The sequence below is a fragment of the Schistosoma haematobium genome, chromosome 7, assembly GCF_000699445.3.
Source record: "Schistosoma haematobium chromosome 7, whole genome shotgun sequence".
In the NCBI taxonomy this organism is placed as follows: domain Eukaryota; kingdom Metazoa; phylum Platyhelminthes; class Trematoda; order Strigeidida; family Schistosomatidae; genus Schistosoma; species Schistosoma haematobium.
Genome location: NC_067202.1, coordinates 722,511 through 748,927, shown reverse-complemented (window position 1 = coordinate 748,927; position 26,417 = coordinate 722,511). Strand labels below are relative to the sequence as shown.

The 26,417-nt window shown below is 35.6% G+C and overlaps 1 protein-coding gene across 1 annotated transcript in view; it reads left to right on the top strand.

Moving 5' to 3' along the window:
* The window catches only part of CHRNA7 (Neuronal acetylcholine receptor subunit alpha-7), a 43,688-nt gene extending 19,179 nt beyond the window's left edge, over positions 1-24,509 (top strand). The window contains exons 2-6 of the mRNA XM_051217753.1: positions 9,096-9,140; positions 13,632-13,741; positions 15,818-16,015; positions 20,581-20,659; positions 23,993-24,509. Coding sequence (XP_051064177.1) covers positions 9,096-9,140; positions 13,632-13,741; positions 15,818-16,015; positions 20,581-20,659; positions 23,993-24,259 — 699 coding nt within the window. The 3' untranslated portion in view covers positions 24,260-24,509. The remainder of the gene's footprint in view (positions 1-9,095; positions 9,141-13,631; positions 13,742-15,817; positions 16,016-20,580; positions 20,660-23,992) is intronic.
* The last annotated feature ends 1,908 nt before the right edge of the window (positions 24,510-26,417 follow it).

Sequence of the window (26,417 nt, the reverse complement as noted above, 5' to 3'; positions counted from 1 at the left end):
GTTTCCTGTTGATTACTTTCAATCACCATTTTATCTCGACATAGTGTACACAATGTCAAGTCATCTAGACTAGTGACCACATTGCAACTTGGTCGATAGAATTCGATCTGCACTATGAAGGACTTGACACACATGGTATTGATCACCCACCGCCCAGTATTCGATCAATTCTGAACTGTTCAGTCTTTTTTATTCAACTGAATTCGGTTTTAAACGTTGTTGTTATTCCGCCAGATAGTTGATTAAATTCTGGAACAATTCTTTTACGCTTAAATGAGAGTTTTAATTAGATGCATTATATAGACAGGAAAAAGTAGTGAATTAGGTCAGTTTTTCGAATATTTGATGAACTAAAATCTCTTCGATCATATTTATATTATGAAGATAATTAGGATTTTTATAAGAACTATGTTAGTTGACTTAACATTATGCAAATGATGTGTAAATGAATGATATGGATGATTAAATTTGTTGATCATGTACGGACAATGGCTAGTTATTACCAGTTTACGTGATCGGTAACCTTAAAGAATGTGATTATCTTTCTTGAGATTTGAAGACATATTATCTGGAGTTAGAGTCATAGATATAAAGGTTTACTTACAATCTTGGGGGAATCAAGATGTTCTTTGGGATTCCAAGCCGCTTCAAACCAGCTTTACGTTCTAAAATGTTAGAACAAAGGTTTTTAGACTTTGGGCTTATCTCCTGTTGAATTAATCATTGGTAATCGAAGTATTTTTGTCTAGCTCTCACAAAAGATCGATGATATTCGATCAATGCTAAAGGCTAGGAAAACATGACATCAGTCTTTACTCAGTGATTGGTCACGGTCTGGTGGTCAGTGAGATTCTTTTAAAATTCAATAAAGCTTAAAATCCTGGATCATTTCCTATTGAAATTAAGGGCGACAATTTTCAAGAACTAATTGGCAGTCACCAAGTTAAAAAATTACTGAAGAATGTTAGCAAGCACATTAAATTCTCGAGTACTGCTACATACTATTTATATCTGTCAATATAAGCAGTATATATCATATTATCATGAAGATTTCCTGATATTTTCAATAGTTGTATTTTTGATTCAATCAAAGCTAGACCACCATGGAAAACCTGGAAGCACTGAACGGCCGTTTCGTCCTATTATGGGGCTCCTCAGCAGTGCGCATCCACGATCTTGTCTCGCGGGATTCAAACCCAGGACCTATCGATCTCGCACGCGAGGGCTTAGCCACTAGATTACTGAGCCGACATCCAGTGATGTTAATGTCTAACTTCAACTAATCCACGGAATTGAGCGACATATCCACGACAAATCCATTCCTGATATCTCGTGAAAATAACTGAATAATATACATTATGTTGAATGTCAAAAATATAAGTCACCTCAGTTGTCCGACAAATGTAAGCTCTTCATGAGCATGTAATTCATTGGATTTAAGTAAGAGATAGATTTAGGTCACAATAACATTTTACAAAAATGTACTAGGGATTATACTGTGTAAATATTTAAATTCTACGAAAGTTGATACCACATTATTGAATACAATATGGACGTATCGTTAACAGTCTGGACATCTCAATGGTAACATCTATGACATTGATGTTACATGATCGAACATGGTTAACTAATTAGTATTAACTAGGATGAAACATAAGTTAAGAACTGTCTACTAACTTTCATTAAAGAGCATACAACATAAAAGTATAGGTGAAATTGATTGTTACATTGGTACCTAATGTGATGCAAAGATAAGCTTAGAAAGTATATAATTTACTGATATGTCATAATGAAACTAAATTATGATTGGTCACTAAGTATGGACAAATTGGCGCTTAGCCTACTGACGATTAAATATATTAGAAGGGGTTTTGTGAAAATTTTAGTAATTTCAATAGTTAAATTGATGAATCAATTGAAGCTAGATCATCTTGGAAAACCTGGAAGCACTGAACGGCCGTTTCGTCCTAGTATGAGACTCCTAAGCAGTGCTCATTAATGCAGTACAGTAAGGGTGTAAATATACAGGAAGCACAGTCAGCAGAAGGCCTAACACTGTAATAGCCAGAACTTACTCGGCAGGTAGATATAATATGTTTAATAACCTGACCAAAGGTCGAAAAGCACCACTTTCATGTTACCACCAACTATGTTTATAAGTTAACATTTACCTGCCAAAACAGCTATATTGGCAGAACAGAAAGAAGACCACAGATGCCTTAGAAATATTGCTCGCATCTGCTGGGATCACCGGGTAAGTAATAGGGAGGTTAGACGCAGGGTATTAGGAAATGATGGTAAATCAGTTGATGAGGTTATGAATCTTCATCGACTGAGATGGTTGGTCCACGTGTTACCTATGCCTGAACACCGATTACCACGACGTGCAATGCTAACCGGTGTTAGAGATGGTTGGAAGAAAGTTAGGGGTGGCCAAATCAAAACGTGGCGTCAGTACTTGAAGACACTAACTTCTGGTCTGAGCCATGTTGGTAGATGCGAACTACTTGGTTGGGGTCCGCGTGACTATTGTAACCAATGGTTGGAGACTCTTAGTGACATGGCTCAGAATCGATCACAATGGCGTCGGTGTATACACTCCCTGTCTTCCCTTAAACTAAGAGATTAAAATCACTTCATATCTTTCTTTTTACGAACCAATTCTTTCTTCTTGTACTATATTTCTATATGCAATCTTTCTCCTATATATATTACCACCTTTGACCTAACCACTGCTATGAATCCGGTGTTCATATTGTTGTGCTGATGCGGTATGGCAACCTGGACCGATGCACATATGTGCCTGGTCCTACGTTGTAGCTGACTGACTTACTGACAGAAAGAAGAGAATATGTTAACTACTTCAAACATGTTCCAAAAAGTCTTAGAATAAGAGGAAGAACGAGTTTAAGTATCTCTTGAACACAAGACATCAGGTTGATGCCTTGGAATCTTCAAAGGTGAATAATAAACAGCCAAACTCCAAGATTACTGAAGTTGTTACTATCGAGCGTTGAAACCTTAATTTATGAGTTCAAAGGGAGATGGTTGTTAATTTTTGCATACTTTGGTGACAAATACTACTACATTGCATCTAAAAACACTTTTTAAACTCTCGTGCATTTATTACACCATTATGTCTATTTATTTTGTATGTCTTGCAGATTACTTACTTTACTTTCTTGTACTTGTTACTCCTCTTGAAAGAGCATAGGCCGCTCACCAGCATTCTCCATCCAACTCTGTCATCGACAATCCTTTCCAGGTCTTCCCAGTTGTTATTCATCCTTTTCATATCTGATTCTATTTCCCGACATAATTTTATTTGTCCTTCATCCCTTCCGCTTTCAATCAGGATTCCAGGTTATAGCTTGCCTCGTGATGCAGTTTGATGATTTATGTAATATATGTCTTGTTCACTTCCATCGTCTTTTCCTTATTTACGCTTCAGTTAGAAGCTGGTTTGTTCTTTCCCACAGAAGGCTGTTGCTGGTAGTATCCCGCCAGTAGATATTGAGTATCTTGTGTAGACAACTATTTATAAAAACTTGTACCTTCTTGATGATGGTTGTGGTAGTTCTCCAAGTTTCAGTTTCGTATATTAGAACTTTCTTGACGTTCGTATTGAAGATTGTGACTTTGATATTGGTTGAAAGTTGTTTTGAGTTTGATATGTTCTTCAATTGTAGAAATACTGCCCTTGCTTTACTAATCCTCCCCTTTTCGTCTGCATCTGATCTTCCTTGTTCATCGATGACGTTCCAGATCACTAATCTTATTTTATTAACTTAACTTTATTCATTTTATTCTTATAAACGTTTACTCATTATGTAATCAATTGTTTCTGACTCTTTGAACTCATGTCACAATTAATATTGTAGGATGTTCTTTTACGTAGTGTATACATTTACAATATTCAGTCTATTCAATTTATTTACACTCTTACTATACTATACTAATGTGTCTTTAAGATAACTTCCAACTAAACTCTTTCTTGCGAGTAATTCTAAACCCATTTTTAAATATCACAGGTTATAACCAACGAAATAGAATGAATAATGAAACTATAATTTATGGACCATATTTGAAGGACGCTAGACTGACCTTGAGAGTGTCCATCTAATAACCAGGTTTATAAACCTGTTTGAGGTTCTTCGAATTATCATTTACAGTTGATGGTTAAGGTTAAGAATTAGATTTAGGATTTTAATTATGAACTGATATCAGTTATAATATCAAAACTCTATTAAGCTAAGTGAGTGAATGAATTTTGCGCCGAAATTCAAGACCTATTATCACTTGTCTGATTGGTTCGTCCATAAATTATAGTTTTGCCACTTATTTCTTTATCAACTTGATAAATTTAACTGATTTACACTCAGTTTGTATGGTTTACTCATCATTGAATCAGTATTTAATATAACTCCACCTGGAGTCCCTCCGGGGGCTACTGCCAGTTCCAGGCCCAGATAAAGGAGGAGGGTTGGGTATGGGGTTAGCGACCCCATCTCGTGGAAAACTAACTCGCTAAAAAAACGCTAACCAGAAAAAATTATTCAAACCTTTTAAACTCTACTCTGGGAGTCAGAAGGTCTTCATTTAGAAGAGTTATGACGCCTCATGATGAAAGCCGAATTCCTTCGGAAGTCACGAGGTCGATGCCCCTTCTGGCAACCAGAGCAACCATTTATTTAAGTACATGGAATACTCATACAATGTGGGAGACCAGAAGAGTCTTTCAAATCGCTGCGGTAATAAGGAGATATAACCTGGAGGTGCTTGGGATTGGGATCATAAACTTAAATAATCTTGGTATTCTATATTTCATTTATTCATTTTTAACTAAGGACAGATTTAAGATATTTGAAATTCTCTTGTATCATTTCTGCTTGTTATTGAAGATTATGGCATGTCGTAACTCTTCGAATATAATCATCGACTTCAGTTGCATTAGTGAACAACGGAATTAAATAAGTTGAATACAAGAATAGATTATCGAATACATATCTTTTGTTCACTCATTAATCTGAACAGGTAATCAGAGGGACGAAGCGAAGGAAACAAAGAGAAGAGAGTGAGGCGAAATGATGTGCAGTAGAGAATGTGTGTGAGCCAACTCGAGTTGATCAAACATTAATCAATATTTATAGTCACAGAAAAATAAGTTACAGATGATATGTGATAAATTGGATAAGAAGTGTACACATATATATGCTCATATAGGAACAGTCAAAGTTGATAAGCAAATAATTGATAAGATCAAAAGGTGACTGAAGAACAACGAATAAATTGGCCTTTCCAAAAGCTAGGATAAATTCTATGGATTTAACATAGTAACTGTCCCTATACATCATTTCACTGTATATGATGAATACTATAGATAAACTCAGAATAATTATTTGAATACATTCAGATATGTTTGATGATTAAATCTTCCTAGTAATTTAGCAACAAAAAGCGAACGTCCGGCGCTTTAACCGGTTTGGTGGACATGGAGAGTCCACCTAGGAGAGTTGGAAAACCCTCATTCCAGTATCCTGAAGGAACAAATGGCTGAGGAACCAATCGTTGGTCATCGGATACCATGGGACTGCATCTCCTAACATTGCTCCACTATCTTGTGGATCAGACATTCAGGTCAAAGGTTCCGGGTGTGGTCCCCTAAGAAAACCACTCGTTTCGGTTTAGGCACCCGGGCAGTATCACAATCTTCACACATATCAAATGAGATCTGTGTGGCGCATATGTATTTGGTGCCTCTTTGTACCAATATCTATGTGTTAAAATAAATAAATAAAGTAATCTGAATGATTTATTTTCATCGTTATGAATAAAAAATATTTTCCTATTTTCTGATTGGTTGATTTTATTTGTTTACATTCTATTACTTTACTCTGATTGGTTGAAATATTTTCGTACTAGAAATTTAGGGGATTTATGGTGATTGTATTTTCAAAGTTGAATTCACAAGTCAATCGAAGCTAGATTGCTATATAAAACCTGGAAGTATTCAAGTTCTGATGAGAAATCATGAATAGTGTAGTCCATTCTGCCCAATCTGAATTGACAACTGCATCTCTGTGCTAATGTGGTATGGCAACTTAAACTGATGTACGTACGTACGAAGTTCTACGTTGTTACTGACTGACTGAATCTGTGTCGAGTGTGAGATAGTTATCCACCTAAGACGATGGATGAAGTGTTACTCAAAATCATGCATTGATCCAAGTCGGTCTGCTTGAATATCTGGGCTACCTGTTCCTGCTATTTAGATATTTCAACAAGTTATCTGTTTTCGTGTTTGTTTTAACATATCATTATACCTATTAGTCTCATAACTTATTCAGTTGAGTTTTTGAAATGTTTACTGCATTTCGCTGTACAAGTTACAAAAGGGCCTAATCAGAGAATTCGTGGTTGCTGGCAATATGCATGAAAAAGAAGATGCATTATTCGGATGTCGATTCCTGAACTACTAACACCTAACTGGCGATCACTCAACATTGATCAAGAAATAAGAAAAAATCTTGTTGTAATACATTGTGCTGAGAATTTTATATTGTACCAAAAATATAATATTGAATAAAGCCAATATTAATAATAACAATAATAACTATAGTTAGACATTAACACATTTGGATACCAGCCCACTGGTCTAGAGATTAAGCGTTTGAGCCCGAATCTGAAGGTCCTATGCTCGAGTTCCATGTGCGTAAGTCTCATACTAGGACGAAAAGTTCCTTCAATGATGTTCTAATTTAGATCGACTCGTTAATTTAACTACGAAAATGATATTACCACGTCTTAAACATAGGTGATTATGTAACATTATAAGCATATCACTCTATATAGATAGCATTAAACTGTAGTATAGCATGAAACATTAGTTATTATTTTCAGAAAACTTATACAAATTACAATTTGCTACTTATGATTAATAGTTATAGATACTCAGGTACTTATCATGAAAGAATAGTACAATTTCTTGGCAATTAGTACTCGATTGAAGACTTGAGTAAAATTTGGCATAAATGAAGTGAAGGAGAATACAGGTATGGACAACTGAATCTTATTTATCACAAGATTACATAGTTACGTAGTAAAATAGAAAAAAATACTATCATACTTCATTTGCAAAATGTTCATTAACTGTCGCAGACTTCATTGTCCCTGCATTTCTATACGAATTACTTTCTATTCCCGTTCTTCCCCTTCTTGATCTTCTCAATCTTCTACTGTCAGACATATTCCCAACTCGGGTCATATTCTACTTATGTCGATATAAGTAGCACATACCACACAAGTAACGTCGTAATACTGTAAACTTATGAACAAATACACTGAATTATGTTTCCGGTTGAAATAAGAAAAACATGAGAAAAAGGGTAGTCACCTAAGGACTAGACAAGCATGACATTGATCACCACTCAGTGATCAATCAATTGTGACCTATGTTTATTCTATTTTACTTCGGTACTTACTATCAACTATATCAGTAGTATTTTGAATTGATAAAAGAATTTTAATGAGATCAGCATTGTAAACTGATTATTTCTTTTTGATAAATCATATCATGAATCGATTTTAGTCAGACAAATATTAGAAATCAAAAATAACTGTAAAACGTTTTTGCTCAACGGTGAGACTCTTCAGTGGTGAGTATTTTTTTGACCTAATCACAGGGGATCGAACCCAAAATTTAGAGTTTTGACTGTTTATCCTCTAGATAATTCATCAGCCTTATAATGGTTTATATATGTAACTCTGATCAATTTACAGCTTTGTACAGTGGAGAAGGCAAGTGAGCCAACTCTATTTAGTCAAGCGTTAATCAATATTGATAGTCACATAGAAATAAGCTACAGATATGTTATGAATAGGATAAGAAATGTAAACACACATACGCTCATATAAAAGTAGTCAGGGTTGATTAGTGAATAATTAACAAGGTTAAAAGGTTACTCAAGAAGAATGAATAAATTGGCCCGTCCGAGAGTTAGAATAAAGTATATGAACTTAACATAGTAAGTGACACTACATGCTTACACTTATTTCAAATTACAAGTTGAATACAAGTAGAATTCATTAAGAGATGTATACAATGATTCGCATATGGGGTTTAAATGTACAGATAGTCATAAACTTGACGCTAGAGGAAATATGTCTGCAAAGATCAAATAAACTTATGACAGGGTGACCATAATTGAAGCTATTTTGATTTGAAAGTGAGCACAACATATTCAATTAGTGAGTGAGAGTTCTGTATAATTATTTAGTGAGAAGCTGTGACCAGTGAAGATCAAGTGTGTCTGTCGTGAAGCAGTTGCCCATTGAAGACAATGGTGAATCGTGACACAATTTCATGGGTTGGTTAAAGTTAGACATTAACACCATTGGTGCCGATCTCAGTGGTCTGGAGGTTAAATGTTCGAGTGCGAAGCCGAAGGTCCTGGGTTCGTGGGATCGTAGATGCTTACTGCTGAGTTCCATACTAGGACGAAACGGCCGTCCAATTCTTCCAGGTTTTTCATGATGGTCTAGCTTTAATCGACTTATTAATTCAACTATTAAATATTTAAGTTAAAACCAATTTATTGGGTAGAGTGTTAAATAACTACTGATACTGCTTATTCTATAAATTGATAATTTTCACTGAAATGTCTGAAGATGCCAGAAGTATTTGAAGTTTGACAACACCTTAACCAGTAACCCCTTGTATAATTGAAACGTTTCAACCCAATGAAATCAGAAGTCAAAAGCAAAGAAGTTCAAAGATATATCTGATAGGCTATCGATATATTATGAAGTGAACGATCTAAACTAATTATCAGTTGTAGGAGAAGTTGAGCACAGTGTACCCATTCGTGTTCTGATATGGACGCATGACAGAGTGCCTTCAGCTAGGTGAATCCATTAAAACTAATATAGTCAGCATCAAATATCGAAGACTTACATAATTATTGATTTTTGGGAATTATTTACCGCTACATGTCTCTCTGTATGATTAATGTTAGTGATTAATTCAAGTATAAAAAAATCTTTATTCATAATTGTAACTATGGTTCAAGTTCACTTTTTGTTTCTTTGTTTTATAGGATGAAGTAAACCAAGTACTTACATTAAACGTATGGATTGAACAGGTAAACAGTAAATTCCTGTTATATTTTAGTTTTCTTTTCTTTTTTTCTAATCGTAAAAAATGAAATTAAACAGATTTAATGGTAGTCAGTCAAAGAATCCAGGTATCCAGGATTCCAGCTTTTTCCTACATCGGACTAGTTAATCAGATGTATGTGAATCTGTCATCCAATGTGTCAAGATATCCAACAGTTTATATACTATCGGTATATGACAAAATCCGCGTATTTTTTGCGGGGGGTGGGCTTGATTACTTGCTATTATTCTGAGTTAATGAAAACTAGTGACTAAATAACAGGTGGTCTATGCTCCTCTAGAAGGGGTAATATACGTAAGTAAGTAAGTAAGTAAGTAAGTAAGTAAGTAAGTAAGTAAGTAAGTAAGTAAGTAAGTAAGTAGTAAGTAAGTAAGTAAGTAAGTAAGTAGTGAGTAAGTAGTGAGTAGTAGTAGTGAGTGAGTGAGTGAGTGAAGTGAGTAGTGAGTAGTGAGTAAGCGTAGTGAGTGGAGTGAGTGAGTAGTAGTAGGTAAGTGAGTGAGTGAAGTGAGTGAGTGAGTGAGCGAGTGAGTGAGTGAGTGAGTGAGTGGTGAAGTGAGTGAGTGAGTGAGTAAGTGGTGAGTGAGTGAGTGGTGAGGTGAGTGAGCGCGCGTGGTGAGTGGTGAGTGGTGAGTGAGTGAGTGAGTGAGTGAGTAGTGTGAGTGAGTGAGTGAGTGGTGAGTGAGGCGAGTGAGTGAGTGAAGTGAGTGAGTGTGAGCAAGGAAGTGAGTGGTGAGTAGTAAGTGAGTAGTGGTAGTGGTGAGTGAGTAGTGAGTGAGTGGTAGTAGGTGTAGTAAGAAGTAGTAGTAAGTAAGTAAGTAAGTAGTAAGTAAGTAAGGAAGTAAGTAAGTAAGTAAGTAAGTAAGTAAGTAAGTAAGTAAGTAAGTAAATAGTCACACAGAGGAAATTCACTTACTGTCATACGAGACTGATTAATCTCTATCTCTTGACATAAACGATAAACATATTTATTTATTATTTGTTGGAACACATAAACATCGGTACATGGGAGCACCAAATACATATGCGCCACATAAGTTACTTGATTTGTGTGATGTGTGATATTGCTTGGGTGCCCGAACTGGAGCTTGTGGTTTTCTTATGGGTCTATACCCGGAGCCTTCGACCTAAAGGAATGATCCACAAAGCAATGGAGCGACTTCAGTAGATGCAGTCCCATGGTAGCCGGTGACCAATAATTGGTTCATTCGCCACTTGTTTCCTCAGGTTCCTGAAGTCATGTGCACCATCGGTTTGGAATGAGGGTTTTCCAACTCTCCTAGGTGGACTCCCTGTGTCCTTCAAACCAGTCAAAGTGCCGGACATTCGCTTTTCTTCCTTTCAATTTTGTAAACAACAATAATGCCACTAGAAGGCGGTGATTAGGACGTCCCTGTCAGTAGATGTGTACGTGTGACCATGTAGGAACAGTTCGACAGAGGGGGCTGACTTTCCCCAACCTCGGCCGTGCCAGGGCATTTGGAGGCGATATAAATGACAGTAAAATATAGATCCTTACAAATTTATACTGCATAGCTTAATATTGTTTCGACAGTGAAATCAATTAACAATCAAAATTTTAATGACAACATTTTACTCCTACATAGTTATAAGACTAATGAATAAGTTCTCACTTGATAAGTCTTAAAACAAATTGATCTTCAGGATTTCTACAATACAAACAACTTTATGCGCCATTCCTAGGAACTGTAGTGAACGAGAACACCAGTCCGGACAACCGAATATATTCGAACACAACATTGCAGAACATCTTAGTCAAATCTGAGAACCATGCAGTAAATACCGTATATGCAAAATCAGTCAGTCGTCTCAGCCTCCATTGTTGTTTCGTTTCCGTAGCAGTCCTTCTTTGTTCTCGTTCTCTTTTCTTCAATCTTCTTAACCTTCTGCTGCCAGGTATTTCACTTTCGATTGATGATATATACTACTTATAATTATCGATATCAGTAGCACACACTACAGAATGAATAATTTTTATATTATCTAGTCAATTTTAAGAGAAATATTAAAATTAGAATATCACGATAGTCAGTAAACGTGGTTGCAGAAAATAGGTGTATTTCACAATCTTTGTTTAAGTCTTCATCTACAAATCTTCTGTATTGACTTTTACTTTAATGATAATGACAGCCTAAACGCGTAAACTTCTAAGAAACACATGTAATTATAATGTAAAGTGACTTGAGTACAACCCTTTGACCATTAGACAGTTCCGATATGATTTCAAAATGATCATGTTGGTAAGTGTAACTAATCAAGGAAACAATTATTTAAGGATTCTTAAAAGACTGCTAATAAGAACTTGGTCTGTTATATCCTAGTGAAGATTACATTACGAGTAACGTCTGAAACCTAATAGTGGACTAATATTATCTATATATTCTTATTGTATAACTATTTAGTAGCTAGATTATATATATCTATATTCCCCTTATTATAAGCTTCGTTTTGACCTGTAGATTATTATTGTACGATTTACTGTTCCTAAGTTATACTGAGTTTATTAATTACTGTCTCCCACGTTCACAGCCACCATTGGCTATATTTTGTACGAATGTTATTTCCTATTTTATGGTGCGTTGCGGTCTGTTTGGTTGATATATGAACCCAGTATGTCTGAAATAAATGATTCGCATAGTGGAGGCTGTTGTCGGCATTCTGGGCTCAGCTGGACGGGTTAGGCAAGCAAAGGATCAATAAGGACGCTAGGCTGATCAGACCGGTCGGATGTCATTGGTTTAGTACAGTATAAGAGCGAATAAGTCGTATTTTGATTGGCGAATAGATTACGTGATAAGTAACGGGGCCATAAACACATAACATGTCCCCTATTCCATCTCGCATGAAAACTTAAACATGTACATCTGTTATGAACGGGGAATTAAGAAGCCCAGACAATTACGAAAGCTATTTTTTTGGGACGTTATTGCATTTCATTCAAAACCTGTAAAACACTTATATTTATTTTTGTCCCTATCTTATTCTACATAACACGAGCTTTCGTTCTATGTATCATTCACTAGCATACCCTTTTTTGTTCCAAAAATATTGTAATTTAAACATTATATTTTGCACTATATTTTCTACCCTAATTCCCTGTTTCGGGCATAACTGTATTTTTCCAAATTATCGTACGTCGTGGTCAAGATATGCACTTATTTATTCATGTACATTTTTGAAGTAATCCGAATTCAGAGAATCCAGAGTTCAGTGTTCCAACTGTCTTGTCTTCTTTCACTTGTGTGCTTGCCAACCAATCAGGATTTAGAATAGTTCTCTCTACCCCATCTCGAACTCACGCGTATTAGACTCAAGGTTAAGCACTCAGCCTAACGCGTCAAGGTCATAATTTAGACTAGACAGACCAAGGCCAAGTCATAACAAGTATCACGGGGTAAAAGCGATTCAAGGTCATAACAACATCATATAACATATTAAGTTACTTGCCATGTTTTAAAACAACACGAGATAAGTCTAGTATCATACGTTAAATTCAAAGATGTTACTTACTTGCTTAGGCCTGATACCCCAATGAAGCATAAGTCACCGACCAGTATTCTCCAGCACACTCTGTCCTGGGTCTTTCTTTCTAGTCCTGCCCAATTCTTCTTCATTCTACTCATATCTGCCTTCATTTATTGGCGTAGTATATTCTTTAGTCTTCCTCTTCTCCTTTGACCTTGGGGATTCCAAGTGATGAGAGCTTGCTTTGTGACTCAGTTGGATGCTTTCCTTATTGCGTATCCTATCTCAGTCAGTCAGTAACAACGTGGAACTTCGTACGTACGTACATAGGTTCGAGTTGCCACACCATATTAGCACAGAGATACAATTGCCGATTCAAATCCCATAGTGGTAGAGGTGGTAAGAGTATAAGCAGTAATCGGAAAGATTAGAGTTTGAAGATGTTATTCAAGGAGTATAATCCAGTGAAATAAATTTGGAAAGAGGAAAAAGGGACATGAACTCAGAAGATTGAGATTTGGAAGAACACAAAGACTGGATTCACTTGCGCTATAGCAAACGATTTTGAGCCATGTCACTCAAGGTCTCTAACCACCGGTTGCTATCATCTCGTGGTCCCCAACCAGGTAGTCTACACCTACCAACATGTCTCAGTCCACTTAACAGTGATTTCTTTCTCTGCTAGAGTTTGATTTATTCTCCCCCACAGCAGGTTGTTTTTTCTCTCTCAAAAACGCTATTCTGAACTCAAGGATCTACTTTACATTAATCAGGTACATATTGATTAGTATTAATGAAAGATTATATTCAATAAACAACTTATTTTGACTGAGTTTTGTTCTCTGAACTGGATAGTTTGGTCGTAGAGCTTTCATTGTTCTTCTGAACGACATCATTACCATACAGTTCAGGTACAATTATATATATATATTCTTTGTTTGTTTGTTTGCTTGCTTCTTTTCTTTCCTCATAGGAATGGGTGGATGAAAGACTTACATGGAATCCTCAAGATTATAATAATCTTTCAAGAATAAGAATTCCATGTCAAAAATTATGGTTACCAGATATTGTATTATATAATAGGTAATTGATTACATAATGAATATCAAATGAATGAAATAAAGTTTATCAATGATCACTTTGTAAAAAGACATTGATGATGATATTTCGATTTTAATTGAAAACACAATTCCTTGAATAACTAGATCCATCAGAATCACAACTAGATATAAATCACTTTTCACGATTGTTTAGGAGAACAATTGCTTAGTCTCTTCTTGGTATTTATGCATTTTGTACGAATTACCTCAATGTTGTCTTTCAATCCTCAGATATGGATGACGACTATCATCAATGTATATAAATGAAAAGTCATCTCGGCGAGACTCTAATTTATGGACGAGCTAATAAGAGGCGTTTTAGAGATTTCAAGGTTACGGCGCCAACTTCAGTGCTTAATGCTAACGGACGTTCGGTTCACAGGGTTTTTTATACAAAACGTGATAATTGAGCGGCTATAACAAATAAAACTATAATTTGTGGACGAATCAATCAGGTATAAGGTAATAGATCTCGGATTTTAACACGAGAGCCTGTCAACCATTCGGCTAAATAAATTTCTGGCATTATAGCTGATATCAGTTCGTGATGAAAATCCCATATATAGTTCCTAACTAAGGCAAATTATGACAATTATTGCGAACTGGATAATAAAAACACCAGTGACACTGGCCGCAGCCAGGCACTACAATATATACGGATGTTTGGAGAGCGTACAGACTCCTACATAGCCGTGGTTATGTGCATTGTGTCGTTATCCACAAGTACCATTTTGTGCACTCAACAACTTGAGTGCACATAAACAATATTGAAGCTATGTGGTTGAGGCTGAAAGAGTTTTTGAGACTTTATAATGACTCCAGAGGCCGACTATTCTGTAGCCGTATGGATGATTTCCTCTACTTCATGCATTACGATTTTAGAACCTCTGAACCTCTTTCTAACATTGACAAGTTTTTGAACCACGTATATGAAGTGTAACCACTTTATTTCCTTGGTTTCGTATAACATATTTTTACTCTATACTGACTGTTTTCTGATTGGCTATAATTTCTCAAGGTCGCCTAAGATTCGTTCAAAGGTCGTCCATAAATGAGAGTCTCGCCAATAACCCCATGGTATTTGAGGCAAAAGGCACTAAGTTCAAGTTCTAGAGTGAATGTTGACTGTGAAATGCAGGTGCATTATAGTGACGAGTCCCGAACAGGACAAAACGCTCATGGCGGATATCATTGTTAGCTACCATCCATCTCTGCTTATAATGATATATATTCAATGTTGAGTCATTTAGTGTGATAAATAAGAATTAGAAAAAACCCCAATCAGATCTTAAATTGTTAGTGAATGTATCACGTACTAAATGAATATCCTCTAATTTTAGCTAATAATTCATGTATGGAAATATCATTTAAAATGATAAACGAGCATAGTTTACAGGCTATTTATCTTATCTTTGATCAAAGTTCGTTTGACGGTTCACATTAGGATCTAGTCATGTGAATCGGTATCACTTTTACAATTGATTGATCATTAGGCGGTGATCAATGTCATGTGTTTCAAGTCCTTCTTAGTGCAGATCGAATCCTATCGACCACGTTATAATGTGCCCACTAGTCTAGGTGAGATGGTGGTTGGAGGTCCAAGGTTTTTTGTTGACTACCTCCAACAACCATCTTATGCCAACACGTATCACTTCTATATATCGTTATAATAAGTTTATCTATCTACTAACATTCTATTATTTTATGTTAAAATACAAAACACATTAATTAAATTATAATATCCTCCCTGACAGTATTTATAAACTGTAGCATTCTATTTACCTAAATTAATGGTTGCTCTGGTTGTCAGAAAGGGTATCAGTCTTATGACTTCCGAAGGAACTTGGCTTTCACCGTGCTCACTGCTGAGGAGTCCTACAATAGGACAAAACGGCTATCCAGTGCTTCCAGGTTTTCAATAGTGGTCTAACATCAATCGATACATGATATCAATCAAAAACTTAATAATCTCCACAACCCTCTACTGATAAGTTCTAATATAGTTCAAAAAACAAACCATATTGCAAAACGTTTTAACAATATTTTTTTATAATTTTAGTGCAGATGATTACAAAACAGATTATATGCAAAGTAAAGCAATGGTACAATTCAATGGAAATGTATTTTGGCCACCACCAGCTAAATTACGATCAACTTGTAAAATTGATATTACCTATTTTCCATTTGATGATCAATCATGTACTATGAAATTTGGTTCATGGACATATGATGGTTGGCAAGTGAATGTAATTAAAAGGTTAGTAACAAAACGACAGTTCAGTACTTTACATAGTGGTCTAGCTTCAATTGACTGATGCTCTCAACTATTGAAATTACTATCAAATCCACAAAAACCCTTTCTGTTATTAATCAACATATACTCACTAGTGACTGGCTTCAAGAGGTATATCTTGAAGTTAAAATGAGAAACAGTGACCGATGGAGTTCAACCGGGTCTGTTGTGAGATGGTAACTCACTGAAGATAATGGTGGATGTGTCGCTCAATTTCGTGAATCGGTTGATGTTAGACATTAACACCATCGAATGCCGGCTCAGTGGTTTAGTGGTTAAATGTTCGCACGCGAGAACCATATGTCTTGGGTTGGAATCTCGCGAGTCAGGGTCGTGGATGCGCACTGCTGAGAAGTTCCACAATAGAACAAAACGGCCTTCCAGTGCTTTCAGGTTTTACATGGTGGTCTAGCTTCAAACGACTCGTAAATACAACTATTGAAATTACTGAAATCTCCAAAAAAACCCTATCTGATTGTAAATTTGTTGTTTTAAAAATTGATCTGTTTAACGACTTAATAATTATAATGTACTGTGCAAGCTGTTTCAAGTCTAAGGTTAATCTTACTTCAATGTTTTAGTTATTCAGAACTTCCTATTAATGTATGAAACTGCAATCGATCATTCTTTCATTGGCATATATTCATCCTGTGTGAATCGTCTTTACCCTTAAGTCACAAAAATTTACTGTATGCAGAAATGGAAGATGGTTAGAGGTGGAATTCAAGTGGCGCGTTTTGTCCTATTTGGGACTCTTAAATTGTATATATTACATCGATAACATTTATTTCAGTAATCAAACCCAATACTTTAGTTTCAAGCTCTATCATATTATCCACTTAGTTACTAAGTCCAGATAGTCACTAGTTTGCTCAATGGAGTTAAGTTTAATTATCAGCAATATCAAGGCAATCCTTACTAGCCAAATGAGACTGACCAATAAAAATAAATTAGGCGTCCACCACGTAGGATAAGTCAGTAGATATTTGAACTCAGTAGCTAACTAATTAATACGATGGTGTTTGAAGCGAACTGTTCTGGGTTTGAGTCTTAGGATGAATACCATCTAACTGATGAGTTTCAGATAGGATGAAAAGCACATTCTAGAGTCCACGCTAGCCAGCATTCATCTCTGCTTGTCAGATTAATCTTTATTGTAAATTAAGACTAGGTTATGGGTTAATGGAAAGGAACTAGATCAAGATAGCCGTTTAGTGCTTTGTAAAACTTATGACCTTAAAGAGTAAATTTTAGTGGGTCACAGGGTTTTAGGATTTTATAGTTGAAGCTCGAACACCGTGGAAAACCTAGAATCACTGGACGGCTGTTTCGTCCTAGTGCGTGACTCCTCAGCACTGCACATTCACTGTCCCGCCCCGCTAGATTTGAACACAGAGCCTATCAGTCTCGCGCGACAACACTTAACCTCTTGACCACAGTATATTAAGCAGTATATATTCGACTTCACTTTCAATTTGACTTTTACTTTGAAAACTAAACTTTGAATGTGAAATTTACACATCGATTTTCTTTTTCGGTAAAGTGTCTGGCTTTAATGAAGTAACTTTAAAGTTGTTTGATTAACTTTATAAAACTGAACAGTAAAAATGTAAACTAATGTAGAAACTTACTTTATGAAATCCTAGCTACCAGTATAGATTCAATTTTAATTAGGATTTGTAGTGTGACGTCGAGTCGCTGTTGACTGTGATCACCACTACAGGAAGACTACCTGCCAGTTACTAGGTTAGATCCCTTCGTGGATCAAATATCGGGAGGCAATTGAAGGTTATAGTAAGATGAAAGATGTTGGCAATCTCGTGGTATAGAAAGAATACTGAGATCGTGCCAAGTTACAAGTGCGGTTACCGAGCATAACCGAATTCTTGCAAGGTTACAGTCAAAGGAAGAAAGTATGTGTTTTGGTACAGTTAAACAAACAAGTACGGTAAAACAACCCGTAGTACAATTGGTTATAATAATAATTGTTTCCATTACACCAATCGCGTTCTCTTGAAAAAATTAGGTCATTACAGGATTATGATTTACAATTGATGGTAAGAGTTAGGATTTAGATTTATGGTTTTCATCACGAACTAACATCAGCTAAAATGCCAAAACACTATTTGTCCAAATCAGTGAGTGAATTCCGCGCCAAAATCCAAGATCTGTTATCGTAAATCTGATTGGTTCGTTCATTAATTATAGTCTTACTATTGACATTAAACTTCTGGCATTCAGATTACCAAATGACATCAATATGGAATCACATTTTCAATGATATAACTATATATGAGTTTATATTCTATATGAAAGGAAACTTACTTACTTACGCCTGTTACTCCTCGTGAAGGAGCATAGGCCGCTCACCAGCATTCTCCATCCAACCCTGTCCTGGGCAATCCTTTCCAGCTCCTTCCAGTTGTAATTCACCCTTTTCATATCTGCTTCTATTATCCAACATAATGTGTTCTTTGGCCTTCCTCTTTTCCGCTTCCAATCACGATTCCAAGTTTAGGGCTTGCCTCGTGACACAGTTTGATGATTTGCGTAATGTATGTCCTATCCATTTCCATCGTCTTTTCCTAATTTCCTCTTTAGCTCGAAACTGGTTTGTTCTCTCCCACAGAAGGCTATTGCTGATGGTATCCGGTCAATGGATGTTGAGTATCTTGCGTAGACAACTATTTATAAATACTTTTACCTTCTTGATTGTGGTTGTAGTAGTTCTCCAAGTTTCAGCTCCATACAATAGAACTGCCTTGACGTTCGTATTGAAGATTGTGAATTTGATATTGGTTGAAAGTTGTTTTGAGTTCCATATGTTCTTCAATTGTAGGAATGCTGTCCTTGCTTTGCCAATCCTCGCCTTTACGTCTGCATTTGAACATCCTTGTTCATCGATGATGCTTCCTAGGTATGTGAAGGACTCTACATCTTCCAGAGTTTCGCCATCAAGAATATGAAGGAAAAGAGAAGATACAAATTGTGAATAAGTTCTTGCTTGAATATTTATTTGCAAATATCTACGGTCAAATTTATTACGATCGTCAATGCTGTGCGATTTCGAACCTCACCTATATTGATTGATGACAATTTAAGCTCAACAGTATGGTGAATAATTTCTAAAACTGACATTGTAGTCAATTGACAAAATCTTCAAAATAAATTGAACTGATGGGGAACAGCTGAGGTGGTTGTTGGATTTCACATACCCGGTCAGCATTATCGACGAACAAGGAGAATGCGATGCAGACGTAAAGGGAACGATTGGTAAATCATGGGCTAATTTCCCACAGTTGAAGAACATATAGAACTCAAAATAATTGTCAACCAATATCAAAGTCAAAATCTTCAATACGAATGTCAAGACAGATCTACTGTACGGAGCCGAAACTTGGAGAACTACTACAACTATCAGCAAAGAAGTACAGGATTTTATAAACAGTTGTCCACACAAGATACTCGATTTCAGTTAACCGCATATCATCAGCAACAGCCTTCTGTGTAAGAGAACAAACCGGATTCCCGATGAAGAGGAAATTAGGAGAAGACGATAGAAGTGGATAGGACAAACATTGTGGAAATCATCACACTGCATCATAAAGCAAGCATCAACTTGGAATCCTGAAGGGAAATGTAAGAGAGGACAACCAAAGAACACACTACGTCAAGAATTGAAAGAAAACATAAAAAGGATGAATAACAACTGGAGGGGATTGCCCACGACAGTGTTGGATAAAGAATGCTGGTAGGGGACTTATGCTCATCGATGAGTGGTAACTGGCGTCAGTAAGTAAGTAAGCAAGCAGTGTTCAAGTAAGACACAATCATATCTTGATTCATTTCAGCAATTATCTTTTCATATTATTATCACAAACAGATTACTATCGTATTATCATTATCATTCAATAAGAACTAGAATGAACATTAGTGAGTATTTAGTGTCTATGAAGTATTAACCTAATCACTGAATGTCTACCGCTAATCCATTGGGGTTTTCCCGCGTGGGTCCGAATCCCATTGCCGTCGCCAAATTGTTATGTTCGTTGACTTGAATGCTACTACTGATTCGTCTTACTCGGAACGGAACGAAGAATCAAGCAACTAGAGACTCGATAGGCTATACTGGTCCGTTGTCCCCGACTCAGCTAATTCAATCCAGAAGTCTTAGTAAGATGTAAATAGTGTATTCTACACACAACCAAAAGATACCTTGTTCATCAAGCGCACAAATCAAGCGTCTTTATACAAAATATATATAATCGATATTGTTATGGAAGTTTTTTTAAACATTTAATCGATAAGTTCGTCAATCGACTATGTGGGTGGGTGGTCTGAAATGCCCAAGCATACATCTGGATACAAGCTCCACAAAGATAAAATTACAAAATATGAGTTTTTCGGGGATCTAACTTCCCCAACAATTATACATCTGAAGAAAAAGAGTTATTCTTTATTGAGATTCTATTCTTTCAATAGAGATTAGATTTGTTACTTGTTCCTTTTTTGTTTATATTCTATTTTAGACATGATGAAGTAGATATATCGAATTATGTTGAAAATGGTGAATGGGATCTACTTAAAGTTGTCGTAGAAAGACATGAGGTATAGAGTTCTATGGTACTATTTTAATGAATATATGAATATATTATAACATTGAAATATATTATGATCATCTATCAAATTTAGTTATTCAGGTTATATGTGATATTTACATAATCGAAAATAATACACTCGTTCTACGTTGATGTTTGTCAATGCATAGGTTATTAATGACTCGAGATCTGACTCCATTTGGATCGTACGAATGATTGCTATTGAAATATATACGTCGTCTATTCTCGTATATTTTGTACATCCACAGATCGGGATAGGTAATCAGAGGGATGAATCGAAATGATGCGCCGTGGAAAAGGCGTATGAGCCAATCAAGCGTTAATCAATATTTACAGTCACACAGAAATACGTTACAGATATGTGATGAGTAGGATAAAAAGTGCATACACATACGCTCATATAAAAGCAGTCGAGGTTGATAAAGAAATAATTAACAAGGTTAAAACGTGACTCAAGAAGAATGAATAAATTTGCCTGCCCAGAAGCTAGAATAAGGTATATGGACTTCACATAGTAACCGATACTACTGGTTGACTGATCTAGTTTTAAGAAGATTCAAGAAAGAATCTAATACATATTTATGTTGATCCTTTATTTTCAACGTTTTAACCACTTCAAGTTTAAAAGCTATACTCCTCCCTCCCAAAAATCTCATTAGTGTTAATAAAGTACCATCAAGCTTTCATATGTAAGTCAGTGAGCTGATTTAATAACAATAGGGTTTTCATTTTCCTTGTGATCATAACTGTCTAATTTAGTATTGTGGTTGGATTGAAGTGTCGGTGTGGTCCCCTAAGAAGAGCTCCTGCTTCAGTTTGCTCACCCGGAGAGTATCCCAGCCCTCACATAAATCGAATGATTTATATGGCACATTACCATTCGGTGCCCCTTTGTCCCAATGTTTATGTGTTTAAATAAATGAAAAAATAAATAAATGTATAAGTCAGAAGATGAATACGAAGCGTTGATTACGTTTATTATCTCATCACAAACAGATCACGGAAATCACAGATATAGGAAGCGAGAATGATATACGAGTGCTGAAGAGTAAGCGAGTGAGTGAGTCAGTGAGTCTGGATCAACGATTGTATAAAATATACATATACGAAATTCATCCTCATATTTGACTTATTTAATTCCATTATTCACTAATGTAGATTAAGTCGATCATAATGTAAGAGGATTGACGATATGTCTAGTTCGATGACAATCAATCATACTATCTAACTTCGTTCAGATCACTAACCATTAAACAGTAGTTTATATTCAGAGAGGGGTTTTGTGAAGATTGTAGTAATTTAACAAATAAATTCATGAGTCAGTTGAAGCTAGACCACTATGTATGTCAGCTCAGTGGTCTAAAGGTTAAGTGTTCGCGCTCAAGACTGATAAGTTCAAGGTTCGAATCTTGCGGAGCGCGATCGTGGATATACACTACCACTGAGGAGTTCCATAATAGGATGAAACAACCGTACAGTGGTTCCAGGTTTTTCATAATGGTCTAGCTTCAACGGACTCATGAACTCAACCATTAAATTGCTAAAATCTCCACTACTATTGATTAATTGGCCTTGAGGTTGGCCAGGAGAGGAGTGGTTGAAGCTATTTCTTCTGTACGCATAGCTCAGGTTTCTTCATCCAGATGGCTACTACCTATTTCGGCCGTTTGAAAGACTTTAATTCTGAATAGGTTTGGCAAAAAATTACGGACCCGATAAATAATTGAAATGGATTGGTTTATACTGGCACAATGACCAGTTTGCGCTAAATGGGCTAATATCGAGCTATTAACTTTCTTCATCAAACCTTTGCTTTGTTTGACAATCCTAAATTCATACGCTTTAAACGATGTACTTGGCCCTTAACTTGACCACATTTTGGATTATTAATTTGGATATACAATTATAGAACCTGAGGAGAATTTATCGAACAGAATATCCTTCCCTCATAGATAAGTCTTATAGTATGAGGAGGATCTTTAAACAACACAAAGGATTGTTTAAGAAATTCTATATTGAGTATGTTTTTGCATAGAATAAAGCATTTGTAAATTAGATGTTTAAGGCGTGGATCGGCAAATCAAGAGCAGCATATCTACAATTGAAGACCATCTACAACTCAAAACAACTGTATGTCAACCAACATCAAAGTCGGAATTTTCAACACAAAATGTCAACACACTTCTACTGTATGGAGATGAAACTTAGAGGACTACGGAAGTCATCATCTAGAAGATACAAGTGTTTCTTAACAGTTGTCTATGCAAAATACCTCGGATCCGTTGGCTATACACTATCAGCAACAACCTACTGTGTGAGAGAAGAAACCAGATCCCAGTGTAGGAAGAAATCAAGAAGAAGCGCTGGAAGTGGATAGGACACAGGGCAATTCCTCATCACATGGAATCCTCAAGGCCAAAGGAGAAAAGGAAGATCAAAGAACACATTACTCTGAGAAATGGAGACAGATATGATAAGAATGAACAAAAATTGGTTAGAACTAGAAAGGAAGGCTCATGACATAGTGTGTTGGAGAATGCTGATCGGTGGTCTATGCTCCATTGAGAGTAACAAGCATAATTAAGTAAGTAAGTAGGAAATTAGATTCTTGTTAGAGAGAGCAAGTAGATGACAGATTAAGAACGGATAAAATATGTGGTCATTCAGAACATTCAGAACATTCGAGTTATGATCATGATAAGGAAATCTATAATCCCATCATAGAAATAAATGTAAATCCATCATAGTGAAGTATTACCAATCTGGATGACTTTCTGACTCAATGTGATATGATAGAAAGAAAAGTCAATTTACGATTGATTTACTCATTATGAGTTTTGATCAAGATTACTTCGGTTTTAATTCAATGTAATGATTATTCAATGTAGTATTTGTTTCCTTTTCTGGTCGTCGTCGTCGTCGTGTTTTGGGGTTAATAAATCTTCATTAACACCATTCTTTGTGTTCTCAATTTCGCGTCATGGAAATTGCAAAAGTCCCTCGTTCCAAGTATAAGTGATAAGCGTTTCCGATACAACCAATCAGCGACGATCAGATACAAAAAGTAGCATTAAAAAAGCCAAGACAATAAGCATTCAAACGACAAATGATAACACAATCCTTTGTGTTTCACAATTGTTAGTTAGTTACCATGGTGATAAAATTAGTTTCTATATCAATCAGCTGATTTAAAATCGAATTCAATCAATATAAATCTATCACTTCATGAATCATTATAAATATATATTGGAAATGATACTTCATTGTGATCTGTGATCACTCATTAAATGTTACCTTATTTCTATTTCTATATTCTATATAGATATTTTATCCATGCTGTAATGAACCATATCCTGATTTACGATTTACAATTTATATGCGTCGACGTACACTTTATTATTTATTTAATATCATTTTTCCATGTTTATGGTTAACTGTATTAAGTTTAGTTAGTTTTTGGTTACCTCCTGATTCTGGTGAAAAAATTACACTTGGTATAACTGTATTATTAGCATTCAGTGTATTTATGTTATTGATTGCAGAGAATATGCCAGCTACAAGTGAATTTGTACCCTTAATTGGTAAGTGATCAATCATGAAATTGATCACAATTTTAACTTTTTTAAAAATTTATTTTTTTTATTGAGATCTTGAACTGATTGATGTTAGACGATCATTGAAAACTTGAAAGTAGTGGACGGCCGTTTCGTTCTATTCTAGGACTACTCAGCTGTGTGAATCCACAATCCTGCTCATGGGATTCGAAACCAGAGCCTTCAGTCTCATGTATGAACGGCATCCAAGAATGTTAATGTCGAACCTTGATTTAATCATGAAGAATTCAAACCAAAAATGACGAAGAAAATTTATACTACTTAATAAAATTATCAGTAACTCAAATGAAACTAGAAAATATCTGACAAAACATCAATATATGATGGAAGAATATTCAATTCAGTAAAATCTCTTCAAGTTCTCCTATTACATATTCAAATTAATAATCCAATAATGGCTAAGTTTAAGGTAAATTACATCGTTCAGAACAAATATGGATCAGATAAAGTGAGAGAAATAATAGTACAAGTTAGAATTCCATCAAGTGTTTAATAGAAGACTATGTTAAATAGTTAAGTGTTCGCATGCGAGACTGGGGGTCCGGGGTTCGAATCCAACCAGAGGGGTCGTGAATGATCACTGCTGAGGGGTCCCATACTAGGAAGAAATGGCCGTCCAGTACTTCCAGGTTTTCCATGGTGGTCTAGCTTTAATTGACTCATGAATTCAGCTATTAAATTAAAATTATATTTAACAAAGAAAGGTTGACAATACACTTGTCAAATTAGGTCATTCTATAATTATGTTTACTATTTATTAATAAGCCCTGAAGTTGGTCAAGGTAAAAGAAGGGGTCGAACATATTGCTTTTGCATATAGAACTGGTTATTGATTTTGCCATTTGAAGGAAGTCGAGTCTAACAGACTCTGGCAAGAATTATTGATCTGATAAATAATAACCGGCTTTTTATTCAGTCTGCAACGAATGAGCCAATATCGAGCTGTACACTTTCTTAACTCCACCTTTGCTTAGCAACGTTGAGAGCTACTTACGAACATGAAAAAGTGAATGCCTAGAAATTCAACCAATATAACTTGCTCCGTAAGGTCAATCGAATTGTTCGATACAAAATGAAATGACCATTCAAGAACATCCATTTGTTGAGTAATCTTAAGTAGTGTCATTTAAAGCTTTGACGTATGTTATCTGATACGTTGTATAGTTATTATGTGTTTATTCTTACAGTCATATCGTAAGAGAATCTTATGTTTCACTTTACAGTTGGAGATTCGAAATACATATTGTTTAGTTCTGGATAAGACCAATTTGCCACCGAACAAAAGCCCCTCCTTGTAAAATAGTACGGTTTGAATGTGAACCACTAGAGTTTGAAAACTGAATCTTGATCTTTCAAGAATGAATTTAAACGATTTCTAGTATTAAAATTTGTATTAGTAGTAGGATGAAGTTAGTACTTAATCCTCTGGAACAACGGTTAAATGTTGTTCTCTTTATCTTGATGATATATACAACTATATGAAAACGTGAATCGTTTCTCAAAATCTCCAATTGTTATGTCTTGTCGACAGGTAGACTAATATAACATCTCAGCTAACGAATCAGAATCTTCATTCTAACTTGATCTACCATTTAGTATATAGCTTAGTGTCTTTGACATCATCTGTTCCGTCGTGGACGGAAACCATTGATGTTAAGCTGACAAATAAGCTCTTATTAGTTCATTATTTTCAAGCTTGTTTCTATACCCAGCTTTGAGTCTTAAAGTAGCAACCAACCTCCACCATTTGATATTCCAATCAGACGTGATCTATTTACAGACACATAAGGCCACACACAATTATATATGAACAAGCTAAACGTGGTTGTGAATGGAAGAGACAAATAAGGAACAGTAGGTTATATGACAGTGGCTTATAGATTAACTGAAAGCTTATGAAAACCGGAATACATATATATAATGATCTAGTTATTCAGTAATTGTACAATAAAATAATAATTAGCAACCGTTCGAAAAAACCAGTTTTAACAGCGAGGCTGTAATTTGTGGATGAACCAATCAGGCGTATAAGATAACAGATCTCGGATTTTGGAGCGAAATTCATTCATCCATTTGGCTGAATACCATTTGGGCATTATCATGGATATCAGTTCGTGATGAAAACTCTAAATA